The 16,842-nt window shown below is 33.5% G+C and overlaps 1 protein-coding gene across 1 annotated transcript in view; it reads right to left on the bottom strand.

The window, feature by feature from the left end:
* The window catches only part of Sema5c (Semaphorin 5c), a 30,266-nt gene extending 16,313 nt beyond the window's left edge, over nucleotides 1-13,953 (bottom strand). The window contains exons 1-3 of the mRNA XM_053759565.2: nucleotides 13,537-13,953; nucleotides 6,542-6,649; nucleotides 3,289-3,391 (exon numbers count right to left, since the gene is read on the bottom strand). Of these exons, the coding sequence (XP_053615540.1) occupies nucleotides 3,289-3,391; nucleotides 6,542-6,641 (203 nt within the window). The 5' untranslated portion in view covers nucleotides 6,642-6,649; nucleotides 13,537-13,953. The remainder of the gene's footprint in view (nucleotides 1-3,288; nucleotides 3,392-6,541; nucleotides 6,650-13,536) is intronic.
* Nucleotides 13,954-16,842: the final 2,889 nt, after the last annotated feature.

Raw genomic sequence — 16,842 nt, 5'->3', positions numbered from 1 at the left:
AAATTTGTTGACTATCTGAATTACTGTATTGTCATAAAGGTTGCGCTACGAAAGCTCAAGAAACATACTATACTACCCTATCCCATTTCCTATTTCATTCTCTTATAACACAGAAAACATAAATTTTATACAAGACAAAAGTGATTAGCTTGTAATCACGCACGCACGTAGATACGTTTTCTTTCTATTTTTCGGCAAAGTTTTAGGGTCGGGTATGAAGTGCTACTTCTGTTCTTGTATTATTTACTGAGTCAGCTATACAACCGTGCAAAATCTTAAAACAGTTGAAAGCTGATAATTTGACAAGTTAATTTATGTACAAACGAAAGCATGAACGAAACATAACAGGATTAGAATGGCGACATAAATTGCTCAGGATATTACAATTTTAATTAATTTTAGCATACGCTGTGTTATTATAAGATACCGACTGGCTAAATTAAAATCGATTTTAAATCGTTTCATTATTGATACATAGCATGGGTTGGAGAAATTCATCCGATGATTAAGTTGATTCAATATGCATGTATAGTATCAAATTATTCTATTCAATTTCTATGTTAAAATAAAAAAAAGTCAAACACCAAAAAAGAAACTGGTGGCGCCATTTGTTTATGCCAATAACATAAATATTTATCTGAGCTAAACTATTTTAACATTTTTGACACAAAATATACATTTACATAAAAGATATATCAAACAAATTCAATATCTGCCGCGCTACCATTAACATTCAACAAGTTTTTGAAACCATGACTGTTGCCTGATCATGAAATCCGATTGCCCTGTGTCCGAAAATAGTAAATCTCAGCTCGCTCGAATTGTCCCGGCAATGTAAGCCTTGCACCTGGCAACCCTAGTGTCAGGAATGTTGGCAACACTTGTGTTACCTTCGGTCGTTAACACAGTTACATGGGTTCACGAGATAAATTGATTGTCCAGTTTAATTGGCGAAATCACTTTATAATGGGTCAATTTGTGGTTTGATTAAAATATCACATTAGGTTAAGATCTTGATTACGTCAGAATTCTGATAAATTCTGATAATGTTAAATTAACTTTTTGCGTTTTACATTCTATATTTTTGACATTTTTACTTTATTTATTGGAATAGAGTATTTCATAGATTACATTCTAATTTTATTGTATGAATATCAACTATCTACTGGAACTAATTACTATATAAAATATTTAATTTTCAAAATTTATTTAAAAAACACAGAAATAAAATATTTATAACAATTGGCCATTAAACGCACACAATTTAAATGGGGGATTTATTATTCAATTGGGCAACAGATTCATTAGTGACATTCCAGTACCTGTTGCTGTCCCTATCTCATATCAGGACGGGTGAACGACTCTGTTTGAACAAGTTGAACAGCGATTAGGGTTGTTAACCGACTGATTATGTAATCTTACTTGAATTTAGTGTCGAATCAAGTGTAAAAGTTAGGAACGCAATCATCGATTTGTAAAAAAAAAATATACCGATTTATATTTGGTAATCGAATCCATATTCCAACCAGACTGGATATTAGGAAATCACAGTGTCATCTTATTTCTGTCACGGGTTGGATTAAAAAAAAACGTATTGCTGGTCCACGATACAACCAAATATAACAATACATTCAAAATAATTTCAATTACATGGGTCTTAGATGTTTATCTATATATGTATTTGTTATAAAATATAGTATCGTTGAGTTAGTATCCCATAACACAAGTCTCGAACTTACTTTGGGCCTAGTGTTTTGGGGCTCAATCTGTGTGATTTCTCCTAATATATTTATTATTATATTTATTACATACTTTTATTATAAGCGTATTCACAAAATATCTCTGTATAAAAAACCACGATAAAATGTACCTGTGAGTGTGACAGCCCTGCCTGTTTGTCTGTTATCTCCATTAAAATTATTATGATTACATTTAACGTTCTTTTTATAACTTGTGATTTACTTTACGTATCGCGTGGACTGTAGACATAATAAAACATAACCAGATGTTGACGGTAGACTGACGACTTTGTAAATCAAGGAAGCGAGCAAATTTATTTTTCACGGATATTATACAACTTTATCACGTGTAATAAACCCCATTTTCGACTTTAGTCATTATTATGGATATGAATCATACATATTAGGAAATCTTAGCAATTAATTATTGAAATAAAATGCCATACATGTTGAGTCGATATGATAAAAAAATTATTACAGTTTAGCAAGATTGTGTCTAAAGAGTAAATACAATATGCACCAGGTTATGTTGGTAGTAATGAGTAGGTCACACAAGGTCACACTCAATATTTTTTTAAAGTATAGATATCGTAAAAACGGCTCGTTCATTTTAATCAATTCTAAGTTCATCAATATTTTTCCGCAATATACTTATTTATTTCTACATCTGAAGGCCAAAATAACACATATTATCAGTTTGTAGGACATTTATGATTTAATGTGTTCACACACAGATCAACATCTAATCTACTTTGTCAACCAATGAAGACAGCAGCAAAGATGTTATCTAAAAGCAATATATCAGATGCTTCATCACAAAATTAATTCAAATAAATATAGATGTGTCTTGTTAAAAATCTTGGCTTGAATGGAGAAAGAAACGTGGGAAGGAAAGGGGACCCTGGGCTCCGATGCTTACGGCTGTGGAAGACAAGTGTTTGTGAGAGACAAAATGAAACGAACTCCACCGACAAGAGCCTCTTTCTTAAATTATGATGATATCAAATCACGATTTCAGGATTGGTCTTTGATTGACAATCCTGACAATCCACGTCGTCATAACATCTCACTATTAAAACCTATCAAATTAAGTTTAAGAGGTTTCTTCCAGATAACTGGATGTGAAGCTCCAGGTAACTTAATACGACCTACCTACTTACATAACACCAAAGTGAGATATAAATAGCTAAAAACACCAAATAACGAAAACTTAGAATTGTTTCTTTTCTGATAATATAATCTACCAATTTATATTTAGTCGTCATATATACGACATTAAATGATATAGTTCGCAAAATCTCTGAGACGCATCCGGATAATATGACATTTTTATACAACAAAAAATAATGTAAATTGAATAACATGTCCCCGAACCAATGGCAATAGAGCATTAGACAGAAGAGCTCTGAATGAAGATCTAGACATTTTGGAGAACCGAATGTTAATTCGTGACGAAAAATTGAGGCGCCTCGATGCCCCATCTTTGCTTCGTGTTAGGCCCTGGCGTCTCAATATTTGTGATTTTATGATTTTGTGTCAAGGCACTCACCTCGCGCCCACAATGAGCTGGTCCCTTGCGACGTCGAACGACAGTTGAGAGAACGATTTACTGCTGTTATCCTCGAACAGGTCCGTGTCTGTGGCCAGCAGATCTGGAAGCATATTATATGTTGTAGATTACGTTAGTAGTCTGCGCCATGAAAGAAGTGAGATAGACAGTGGCGCTATAATTGCTGACAACACTACAAGATAGTTTCCAATGTGGCCGAAGGGGATCGATCCGTTATTAATAGTTCCATCTATGGTGACTGTGCTTTATTAGTGGCACAGATCCTAGCTAGATTTGTTTGCTAAATGTTCCTGTCTTCCCTCTGTCTGTCTCATCCTCGCGTGTCCTTTTATCCTACTTTCATTCTCGGCTGCGACGCCACGCACCAACACCTGTGATCGGCGGGAAAGACATTTCAAGAAGTGTTAAATTTTATTAGAAGAAATCTACATAGTACTACATCTACATGGTCGTAACTAATTGATAATACCTAATAATATACTTATTAATATTTATTTAAATATACCACCAAATAACTTGTATCTATACAAGATTTATTTCATACTGAATATCAGAATAGTGATTGGTTCAATTTTATATCGCTATAATTTATGTCAGATTACATTATACATTTGACGTTCATGGGTAACAGAATCGATTAGGTTACTGTTATAATAAACGTAGGAACTACTATCACTAAATTAACTATTTGGGTTTGTATACATTTGATTAATCACATCATTTCTGAGTTTCAACATGAATTATCCAATTTAGTTACTATATGATTCATCAAGATGAGTTGTTTACACATGCAATTTCATGGACTAATTAATTAACAAAGTTACTGTGATAATACCTAGGTTAAAACAGATTGTGTAGATATGCTCATGCACTAATGTAAAATACATGATCAACATAAATATTATCTGAATTTAATTTAAACAACTAGGTTACTGAGAATTCTTCCAAGTGTTTACAATCTCTTCACTTTCTACATTTAATTACCTTTAATCTGTAAATCCTTTTTTAGTTTCCCGATACGGCAAACAGTGAAAAGCAAATAACTTTAAACTGTTTGGCAAACAGTGATATTGACGATTTTACAAAAGAAAGCAACTTCAAACAGTGAGGTCTACAGAAATGTAAAATTTTACTTAGTAAAATATATGCACATCTATTCTCAAATGAGTATAAGTTCCAAATGTCAATGTGATATCATGTAAAAATAACTTCAGGGCCTTAAATAATATTTTTTTAACTATAGCGGATCTTAGCATATTAAAACTAGTTTTAGTTTCAATTTGCTATGATATAGAACAAATACCAAACAGACAGATTTTTAGAAGAAAAAACTATATAAATATTATATTCTGTATTCTCTTTAATTTTGAGTTCCGCCCACGCGTGAATTTTTGGCATTTCACTGACACTTCTTGAAAGCCTGGGTGTCACCAATTTCCAGATGGTTGAAACACGGACGGACGCCTTATACAAACATTGTGTTAGCTGGCCAAACATCACAATAATGTTTAATGGCCATTTTGCGGTAAATATTTAATGCTTTTATGATTGTTAATTAATGCTTAGCTAAACAAGCTAAATTACGGTAAGTTGAATATTTTATGGCATTTAGTGCTGGACATAAAACTAAATATAAACAATAAAATGGGTACGCACCGTTGGGCAAAGTGGCTCAATACGTGTAGTTTAGTAGTCTGGGCAAGATTTGTTATCCTATGTAACAATGTGAAAGTACTTAACTATATCTATATTGATAAAACAAGATGCGTAAAACTCGAATTTATCTTAACTCCACGTTTTTAATCTTAAGATTACAGTAGCCTGAGCTATTTTCTTAAGACATTCAAAGATACAAAAGAATACTATGAAGAAAGGAAGGAACCAGTATGAGATAAGATAAAGGAAAGTTTAAGCGGATTGACTGAACGAAAGAAAATGTAATTCTTTACAGAAGAGTAACGTGATCTTATAAAATCATTTGCTAGCCATAGATGGCATGGGTGTAAATACTTATTTATTTCGCAAAATAATATGCCTACAATAGAATTTACACGCATTTTAATTCACATCACATGACATTGTTTATAATGTGTGCTCAATGCCAAACTCACTTCATTTCATAAACGGCATCGTCATTTTTCAATCGCGATTCGCGTCAAGTACCAGTCTTATATGAGTTATCCATCCATACTTCGATTATTTATGACAAAGCTCTGCAATCAATGTAAGTGGAGATAAGCGTTTGTGTGAAAGGATTATGACATAACTTTTCAGTGAGCTTAACATTGCCACATCAGAAGTTTAAATCGATAAAATATCGAGTAATAGTTGGGATTAACACATTAAATTGTGAGAAGTGTTATAAGCTCTCGTTCGTAGTGGAGATATATTGATTAAATTGTCGATTTTATACTTCGATCGAAATGATTATACGTACGTTTTCACAACTTTATTATGTTTCGTTTTTTTTTAACTTGCTTATGGGATTATAACGGCAGTTCCTGAATTTATAGCAATTTACTTAAGATATACGCGTTTCATAGGCAGACCTGCGACATTCTTGATTAAAGAAACATTCACTTTGAAAACTTTGCCGTCGACACACATACTTAGAAACAGGACAGTCTATTAATTTGTAAAATTCAATGTCCCGTTCGTGCCAACATTGCCCTTGATTGTAAATGTCCCAATGAAAAGTAATTATTATTTATCACGTAAACAATAAATGAATTCTACAAATATGGTTGATGGCCAACAAGGCCTCTCGTGCTCAATAATATTGGTAAAGCATTTAATATGGACAGTTGTTGCGGCCATGTCACGACTATTTTTGGTCCAGTCAAGTCTAAAGAACGAAAGTCGAAAAGTAAATATTGTATTATTTACATAATTATGTACAATTTGTCCTATATCAACTTGCGATCATTCGTTTTAGTGTCTACGAAATAATTTCTGAAAAATCTATACTACCTAATGATAAAACTTGCCAATATCTGGAACGACCGGTGCGATTTTAAAGATTCTTTGTATTCGTAAGATAGCCACATAGCCAATTCCAAAATTTCCTGGGGAGCAAAACAACGGAGCACAGCCATAGCGTTGAAGCTTTAAACTTCAAGTTTAAGCATTATATTGAAGTTGAGCCAGAACATAATAACGACAATTGAACAAGAATTAGATCGCAGACCGATCGGGCCGCGCAAGAACTAAGTAGTTCAATGGTTAGGCTTACCCTGTCTGTGTATTATCCTGAAGTCGTCTTCAGGCAGGTCTCCCTTGCTGAGAGCGCTGAGCAGGACCAGGGCAGCAACTCTGTACGTGTGCAACAGCATGTTGTGAACTGAAACAAATACATACATACTTACAATATAACGTCTTTATTCCATACGGGATAGTCGAAGCTAAGAGTCGGAGTGAATTATAGTCTTCGAGATACGCATTTCTCACATGAAATTGTAAATATTATATGAAACAGTAAGAATCAGCGTACTGTATTGGCTGGCTACAATAACAATCGAGATCTCTGGCCCACAAACGTCCATCGTTAGCTTCCGTTGTAGAATAAAATGGTGAGGAAACCTGCACACTGTTATATAAGATGCTACTTAAATAAAATCTGATACTCGCTAAGAAGTACGGTTAGTACTTCCGTTGCCGATTTCTTTCGTGATACTTTCCTTGCTTATTTTGCACACTCTACTAGATTGTAGATGTGACTTCGACTTGACATAGACGACAAGTCCAGAGTACTCGGTCGAGTAGTAAAATGGACAAATTATAATCACGGTTTTTACATCGAGGCAATTTCTGCTCAATGACCGCAGTTAATGGACCGGATCCAATTTACGTAAGAGAAAAATTATGATAAGTAAATATGATTAATACCCCATATCCTGCGATTAATCGCAAGTTCATTGCAATTTATTTAATTAATCACCTAATTGCATATATGCGTGACGGCTGGTGACGACGTTAAATTGCCCTATACCAAAAACATCTCCCTAACAATCTATTGCCTAATAAATCCAATTCATATAGTAGCTTTCTTATTAACATATTTTTCGCTAAAGTATTGCGACTTTACTATATTTTATTGAGATTGACAGAACGAGACGAAACATAATTATCTTAAAATAATATTTTTAGGAATAATAGGGCTAGTTTTACACTTGAAATTATATGTATAGGTATAATCAGTGGGTGACAGGTTCTTTTCAATCACTTTGAGGGTCCGACGGCAACATCGGCTGATACAAAGTGATCACAACAAGTGATAAATCACTCAGGCAAATTGTTATGAGCGTGAATCCATGTTTATTGTACGTTGACGTTTATTATTGCCAGCAACATGCATTTTGCAGATGATTATGTAAGTACCTCTACAAGATAAGAGATGCTGTCATATGATAAATCTGATGTGAAAAGAATTTTACTTAATGAGTATGTAGTTAGTTAATTGTAAATAAATGGTCTGTGATTATAAATAAGTTGCACAAGAATCGTAAAAAACTACGTGATTATTATTTTTTATTAAATTAGCTTTTTAAAATTTCCCATTTCTAAAAATATTAAAGTAAACAATAGGAACCATCACTAGCATATTGCGTAGTGCGTGCCTAGTCTTATTGATTCAGATTTATCATTTCATCTCGGTTAAAATTGATTTCGCATTCGATTTCATCCGTTGTTAAATTTTTATTGCAATATTTCCCACCATAATGCCGTATTGATAGTAAAACTTAATATTCACGTACGCAAAACCACATTGCTACTACAACCGCAGCTGCGGTCTCGTTATTATTCGAGCCAGAAATATGAGAGAAGTCATTACCAGTACATTATGTATTTACAGTCATATAATATGGTAAAACAGATACTAGGTAAAGCATTTAGTCGTAGAAAGTCAAATTATCAAAATTTCTCCTGTATCATAATGGCCTTTTAAATGTCTCATAATCAGTGAATTTACTTTATCAAAATATCATCCAATTCGACATTTTCTAATCTTTAACTGCTACATCACAATAATATCATTGGATAATGCTAGAACAAGTTCTACAAACAACTAAGAAAAATATATCAATATATTACCTTCTAAAGATAATAATAGTTAGCTTGAAACAAAATGGAACGGAATCATAATGGTTTTACTAAACTTGATGGTTAGCCCCCAGGAATTTCCAAGGTACTGGGCGATAGCGAATAGCGAATTTGTACTAAAAAAACTACTGTTACTGTAAATGCTACAATTATGTTGAGTTATCCATACAATTTGTCTCTTGACAAAGTTCATAAACTTATGTAAATTTAAAAAACACTATCAAAAAACAATGATGAATGAACATTCCCGTTCGTATCAGTAAGGTCTGGAATTTTAGCGGTAAAATGGAATGAGCACCTGATGGCTCCTATTCCTGCATTCCGTAAATAGGCAAGACGACCATTTAAAGGCCATCACAGTTGCTCGTCACATTAGAGTGCCGGCTTGCAGCATGTCAGTTGCCGTTACGTTAACGTTAGCAGAAAGCAATTAGGTAGTTGCAAGTATTTTAACAACCCTCTAATGATCCGATATGATCCAGTAATGCAAGTCTTCTCTTGTAGTTTAAAACATTATTTTTTTCTGTGTTTCGTAAGTTACTGAACTTAAAAGCATTTATCCCAAGGAAAAAAAAACTTGGTCACATCATAACATCGAAGGCAGCAATATTAGGTACCGGCTAGCTCCTAATCAGAAAAATAATCATCTATCTTCATCCTACATACAGTCAAGTGCAAGTCTTAACTCCGAGTGGACCTTGTGTCGTCGGTGAAAGAGGCTAATTTCCAATGATTTTGCGTAAGTTTATATGCTCTTAGCTATTGAAAGAATTTTATTTTCAATAACAATGAATTTTACTTCAGTTACCCACTCGTAGTACTCTTGACCATGAACCAAGTCTCAACACAAGTCATTATGACCGTGTCGCGAGTAAATTCGATCGTTAATATGTATAATCGATTCTCGTGAGGACATCATAAACATTTCAATTTCTTGTCTATACGACCACACACAGGTTATTGATAAATAGGCGTGCTGTACTGTGTGTGCAGATAAGTCAGCGATTATATTACTCTCAGTTCTCACCTGTAACTCGGAATATTATAATAACAGAACATGAATCTTTATATATGTAATTCGAAATATACTACAAAATATGTTCATTCAAAATATACTACAAATATCACTCACGTGAATATTCACTATTAGTTTCGAACTCTTTAGAAGCCATTCTCAAGACGAGTGCAACTCGGGCCGGACCGGGGCCAAATGAAATGAGAAAGAACATTAATAGATAAATATAAGTCTAACATGACATTTCCTGACCAGACATTTATCATATACAATGAAATTTACCCCTTTATTACATTAAAAATTGAGTTTTAAGGCCGTTAGACATAGACACGAGTACTATTTATTCCATAGGTACCTACAAAAGTAGAAATATATTACCTACCTAGTAAGGTATGCATTTTTGATTCGCGTTCTTATTTTGAGAGGATTTTGCTATTTGTTTTGTATAGTTAATCAGATATATTACACAGATAATAAAATCTTAATCAAGATGCTCTTCATGTGATCCCAGTTACTTGACTTCTGTCTTTAGTATACTCCTACTAGACTCGAAAATAACTCGAGTGGGTTCAACAAGCTCGACCTACATTTGAAGTGAGTTAAATTCGAACAAACATACATTTTAATCTTTATAATTGATATCGATCACAAATGAAATATGGGCGTGGCGCCACACGACTTACACAAGTTGATAGGTGAGTAGGTAGGAAGGTACATTGGTTTAGGGACAGTCACATTACTATAGAAATTGTAGAAATTGTCCATTAAAATTTTACAAAAATGAACTTCAAATTGCTAGTCTAGATAAAGTAAGCCAAAATAAAGATCTCGATGATAAACCTGCGTAAATAATAATTCAAAAATATTATAAAAAAAACTGAAGTCCTAGGTACTTAAGTCACTCAAATAAGTTAAATGTTTAAAACAAAAGATAAAAAAAAACTGTAACGTTTTTATGGATCTTTTGAACTGAACTAGGAGCCAAGTTCTGCAGTTGTTTCTACAAACTTAATTCTAAAATGAAAAAATAACACCAATTATTATTATCTAATCCACTCATTCCATATCCATATATAGTATGGATTTTATGATAACTCAGCAGAAGTTTTAGAAAATTTCTTATGGTTTTAACCGATTGAAGTCGGGTCGAGCAGCTAGTAAATCTGACATAATTATAAATAGGAATAAAAACTCGAAAAGAAGAAGGTTTAAGAAATACCTTATGACGACATTATCTTCATTCCAAACGTTGATTATTCTTTAAGCACTTACCTGATATATACCTGTATCAATAAGTATCTACATGGTAAATAATTTTAAGGCGTTTACCACTGATAGGTGATTCGAAACGATTGACCTGGTTTGATAACAAATGTTTACTCGCATAGTAGTGGAACTCTTTAGATAACGAACGCTAAGGCAATTATCTACTGTCGGGTAAAAAATTACTTCTCGTTGACCGACCATTAGGTAAAATCACATGTGTAAAGAGCTACCGACTTGAAGTCGATACGATTGCTCAAGTAGGTAGGTACCTAATAGGTAAATTGTATCTGGTACATTCAGTGACAGATATATTACTCAGATGCCACCATTAGCATGCTGGCGTATAGTGTAGATTACCTTGATTATTACAAAATGACAGTTTGTTATTCTTCGTCTACCTATTTACATATGAATATCAGAGAACTGCCTTCATTTTCCTTTATCTCTTGTTAAAATCCTGGACACCAGAAAATTCCAGTTAGCGAAAGCTGGGCTCCAACCCTATATAGCTGAGGAAATAACCGGCATGCACTTAGATGAGAGAGAGAGAAACATTCCAACATTTCCCATTTATTTATCTATGTTTTTTTGTCTGTTTCGTGTTTTTGTCTGGACATTGTTAGATGTCCTATCCATTACATAAGCAAGTATGTATATTACCAGAAAAACAGATACATAGGTAGGTACTATCTCTTGAAATTTACTCATATTAGCTACCGCCAAATATAATACGTATTTCAGATGGGTTCTCGTTTACACCATTTTATTTTATTAACATTCGGTAATGAAGACGCAAAATAAAAAGACAACTTAATAAGTTATCAAGTTACACGAGTAAGGTTTGCGAAACAAGTAAACCTAAGGTCGGTAAGTTAATTATGCGAAAATATCGCATGTAAACAACTTTTAATCGCGATTGTACAGATAAGCCTGAGTTTACACTACCGTTTTGGTCTACGTGCCTGGACGCATGTTGCCTTTGAATACTCGTGTGTATACTGGGGCATAACTATTTATTATTATGTAAACAAACGGAAACAAAGGCCGCTCTGAGCTCAGGCCAGGCACAGTCAACTACAATGCTTAGCTGTTTCTGAGAATATCAAGCATTGAACCCACTATATCAGAGTGGGACTGGTTCAGATCATGCAAGCCAAGCGATATGGTCACACGCGCAAATTACGCATAAACAGCGCAACTCTCAACCAACGTTTTTTTTAGACAAAAGTAGACATTGTGTTACAGCAGTTTATAACTTGCTACCAGATAATTAATCAAAAGTAGGTATTTTCATCATAGACACTTCAGCATTTTTTATCAGTTCTCGCTCAATCAAATCCATGTCCAGCTTGGACATCATAAGACTGTTGATATATATATTTTTTAATAATAATATTGCTCATATTCTAATATGATAATTAGTTCAACAAAATTTTTGAAACAGATACTTAATGTTTTCAAATTGGCTATAATATTCTGATTAGGTAAGTACTTATACACCAAAATTTTTTTATGAATGAATCTCAAACTGATTCATTTTGATTAACTATTCATTTTGTTGTTCTGATTAGAAATAAATGCTGATTGTAGATTGTATGTACTCTTTCTCTCAAACCAATTTCAATATTCACATTAAAACACACAAAGCATTTGTGTGTTTTGTTTTTGTGCCCTTTGAGCCAATAAAAATCTTCTATTTTCTTTGAATAAATATTTTCTTTTAAATCTATACATATTCTACTTCACAAGCTGCCATTTATAATGCAAAAAGAGCCTACATTATCTCAAGATGAGCATACAAAATTACAAAAGAAAGTGATACATAGCAATCATTGGAAACAATCACAGTTACATCAATGATTAGTTTGGCCTCGTCTAAATTGTGAAGCAACACCTCAGTAATGCTTCAGCATTGTATTCAATGCTCGGCAATTTACATTAATTCCACACATTTGGAGGGAGGGAGATGTAATTATGTGTTAGTTTCTTCATACTATTGCATGACTTTTTTGCACCAAAACCTACCTAGTATTAAAATAATTAAGATTAACTATCAGATGTTACAAATGAAAATTATGTAAGTGTCTAGTTACTGTGATAATGATGACCTTCTTCTTGTTCCCTACCAAATTATTGATGGCCAAAAACAAAAAATTGCTATAAACAAAGAAGTTAAGTAAAGTGACCCTTAGTCTCAGTAATGAAATAGTATTTTGGAAACCTGTAAACAACTATATACCTATCCCACCTATTTCCTTTGATTTGTATGTGATAATAATAAACCTTTCACTATTCCTAAAATTAATAAAATTTTACAGAATTCATTCGGTAGAACTGTACTTCTTTTGCCACTCTAAAATAGGATTTATGTGTTACTTCATAAACTTTTTTCTCCTTCCCCCAATCAAGCCCCCTACATCCCCTGCTACAGCTTGAGCCTTTCAATCAATTAAATAATAAAACTTAGCACATAACATGTAGGTCAATTTAATAATTAAATGTTTTTTTTATTAAACCTTAAACCTACATATCCTCCCACAAATAAGTTGTAAAGCACTGAGAAACCAAATAAGGTGTTTTATAATCTGTAATCACATTTCATAAATGTGTGGGCACTAATAACTGAATGAAGGCTGTGCATTTGTAAATATCGGCACCCACTTTTAGCCCAACGAACAATAAATTTCCTTAACATATTAAAACTCCTATTAGGATTTTATAAGGCTATAAAACATCCAGGTTTAGCTCTATTATAATATTAATTACGATCCCGCCAGAAATCTAAAAATAAAAAGCCGCGCCGAAAAAAGTGAAGTTACGACACAAACTTGAAACTTTTTACTTACCATAAACGTTATGTGGGTGAAGTCACAACGAAATTCAAGTTCTTAGATCGCATGATATCCTTCAGACATCCAGTTTAGGCCATTGTTTTATTCAACACTTAACTTTTTGTGTAATACCACTAGTTCTCGTCGGATCACTGTTTATTATTATTTGTTGACACCAAACGAGGTTATTGTCGTACGGTGCAACATCTGGACTTTAGATGACAGAGATTTCACTTCGCACTACAATTTAATCTTGAAATGAAGACCACAAAAATAAAGTTTTGTAGACTTCAGTAAACGGTGGGCAGAATATCAAGTGGTTATGGTTAAAACTCTACACAACACGGAAAGAAAAAATACAAAAAGTTCGACCAAGCTTCACGCCATGCAACAACCACAATCACTGCAACAGTGTGCGTGAATGAAACAAATAGAGAACGTGCTGGCTGGCTGCCCCGCCGGTGACGCGGGGAGCAGGGGGGGACGAAACATGCACACAGAACAATGTTGCCAAAGTGTAATATTAATTTCCTTCGCAATGTATAAATTAAGCACAAATTTTAATTATGAATTAAATATAAATATGAAGTTTATCCTGCGGTTCTGCGGTCTACCTTGGTCTCCCCTGTCTAAAGTACCATACGAGAATTTTATTTTAAAGTATCAATATATTCTATACATATGCCTGCAGTCTTTGAGAATGCTACTTATGATAGTGGTCATGGTGCCCAAATAAAATGGCTTATTTATGTAATTATAAGAAATTATAACCGTAAATGCTAATTAAATCTTAGAATTATTTGAGCTTTTATTTTCCTTTATTCGAGAAAACTTGAGTATATTTTGTGAAGCTCACGTAAATACATAAAATTATGATAATAACAAAAAAGTACAGAAGCTGAATACAGCACAGTGGATCTCCAAAATTATTTACATTCCATAATTGTTCGTTATATACCCAAAAACATAAGGTCCTTGAGTTTACTTTACCATTTATGCGTAATTTAAATTATTAAACATTAGATAATAATTTATGAAACTACCTACTAAATTACGTGGAAACGTCTAGTTTCTGGCAACACGCCTAATGTCATTGCCGCGACTATACATGTATACTGACATACACACTATGATACACGGAATCCCATTGGTTAAGAAGTCGTCGAAAACTGCTTCCACCCGCGCACCAACGTCCTTGCGTCCACGGGCCACCGACCGCAGGCCGCAGATATGGTTACCTACCTGGCTCTAAAAAAATAACAAAGCTACAAAAGCTATGGATGGAGAGTGCATCAAATGTTTTTGTTCACGTATTAAAATGTATTACTAAATGAAGGTCTAGTGACCCACACCACACTTTTCACACGGATGACAAAGTCATAGGTAGTTTGTCCCGTGTAAAAAGGAATACTGCCACTGCCCACTCTGGTTTTTTATTTTATTCAATTAAAATGATATCCGAAATTCGCATTAAAATCGGTTGAATCGGGATGAATTTCACCTTCATTCGCATTGTCTAAGAATGCCTATTTTAATTTCAAATTCTGAAAAAATATCAAAGAGTAGGTAATCTGTAGGTATCTATAGCTACCTGGGTAGGTAGGTACCTAGTACCTACTCATATAGTGGAAGACTAAAATCCGTGCTATATCTAAAATATAGAACCTCATTTTCACGTGGGCTTGTAACGTTGATTGTCGTTATGTACCTACTAGGTACCACTTCTATATGTAGTAGGTAGGTAGATTATGCATGTTTTAAATTTTTATATAAGTACCTTCCTACGCATTAAATTCCTACAAATTAGTACATAAGTATAGGTATGCAAATTATAACCACGCCGCGCCGTCAATCTGAGGCTATGCATGCCATACCTATTTGATATCTTAGGTAACTGGTAAACGAATAGAACCTGGATGACGTTATAAAGAATAAAATAATAGAAAACAGTGTAGGTTCATACTTAGTTACCCTAATTACGAGATTAGATTTAAGTCCCTAACCTAAAGTTAGGAAGGTTAGGAAAGGCTAGTCCTACCTACCTACATATTTTTTTTGCTAATAGAGAATAAAACAAACTATGAAAAGAAATATATTAATTCAAGGTTTAAATACATTATGTACTTAATTTGTATTTATTATTTGTTAGATATCAGAATATAGAAAAATACGTATATAAACACGATGTCGGTGGTCCTAAAAGTGTTTAATTAGACCAAATAACATAGACGATCAAGGACGGGGTTATCTTTATCAACTCGTGATTAGTACCTAACACATTTCAACAAATTTTTTAATTAATGATTGGCGCCATGGAAATAACCGAAAATAAAATCGGACAAGTGCGAATAGGATTCAAATTAGAGGGTTTCGTTATCATTATCTAAAATGTATAGTATAGCCACTTACATTCAAAACCTTTGATTACCTAATTACAAACAAATAGGTAAGTACCATCTATATATAATAATACAATAGAATTTATCTATAACTGCAGCCATGATGATCGCTATACCCTGTACCTACTTCCGGGAATAGAAAGTATTTTTCGGACGAAACCTTGGATGTAAGTATGTTCTTTTTATTTACCACTCTTTACTAACATGACAACATGTGAGCTAAATTCCACTACCATTATTTGAGTTTTGAATAGTAACTGTGTGAAAGCGTAACGAACAAACTCATATAACCTATTAGTTGTAAATAACATGATGTTATTTTGCTTTCGCACTAGCTATTCTCTATCAGAAGGACGGGGATTAAATTTATCTAGGTATATTATTTTCAGACCAAGATGTAGATGGCGGGTGACCTCAACAATTTTTTTGAAAGAATAGTCAGACTTTGCCTTGGGCCAAAACGGGTGGGAGAATAAATCTTTGCCCAGCAGTGGGACATGTCAACAGAAGTACTGGGTTATATAATCTGTGTCAGAAGGTTAAAAAAAATATTCTTTGCAAATTCGATGATATTATACCGCTGCGTGTAGAGGTACATGCATGCATGTCCTTACATATTATTAAAAAGAAGATCCTCGGGTCGAACCTGTCTGTATGAAGGAACGCGATAAACTCAGAAATTTTTGTACTGTTTTCACCAATAGATAGTGTAATTCCAGCGGAAGGTTTGGATATATAATTTAACTTAGTAAACGAATCCCTAGTATTGAGTAATTAAGTTTTTAAAAAGGAATCTGTTATTTTAAGTGAGGTATATTTCGACAACGATGGAGTAGGTACTTTGTTTGGAGTTTTACAAAAAGATATAGACAGTACAAACATATATACCGAAATGATTGTTAGATTAGATTAGTAGCCATAT

This window comes from Plodia interpunctella, chromosome 19 (genome assembly GCF_027563975.2).
Source record: "Plodia interpunctella isolate USDA-ARS_2022_Savannah chromosome 19, ilPloInte3.2, whole genome shotgun sequence".
In the NCBI taxonomy this organism is placed as follows: Eukaryota; Metazoa; Arthropoda; class Insecta; order Lepidoptera; family Pyralidae; genus Plodia; species Plodia interpunctella.
The sequence above is the reverse complement of the archived record's forward strand: the minus strand, read 5'-3'. Positions and strand labels throughout refer to the sequence as shown.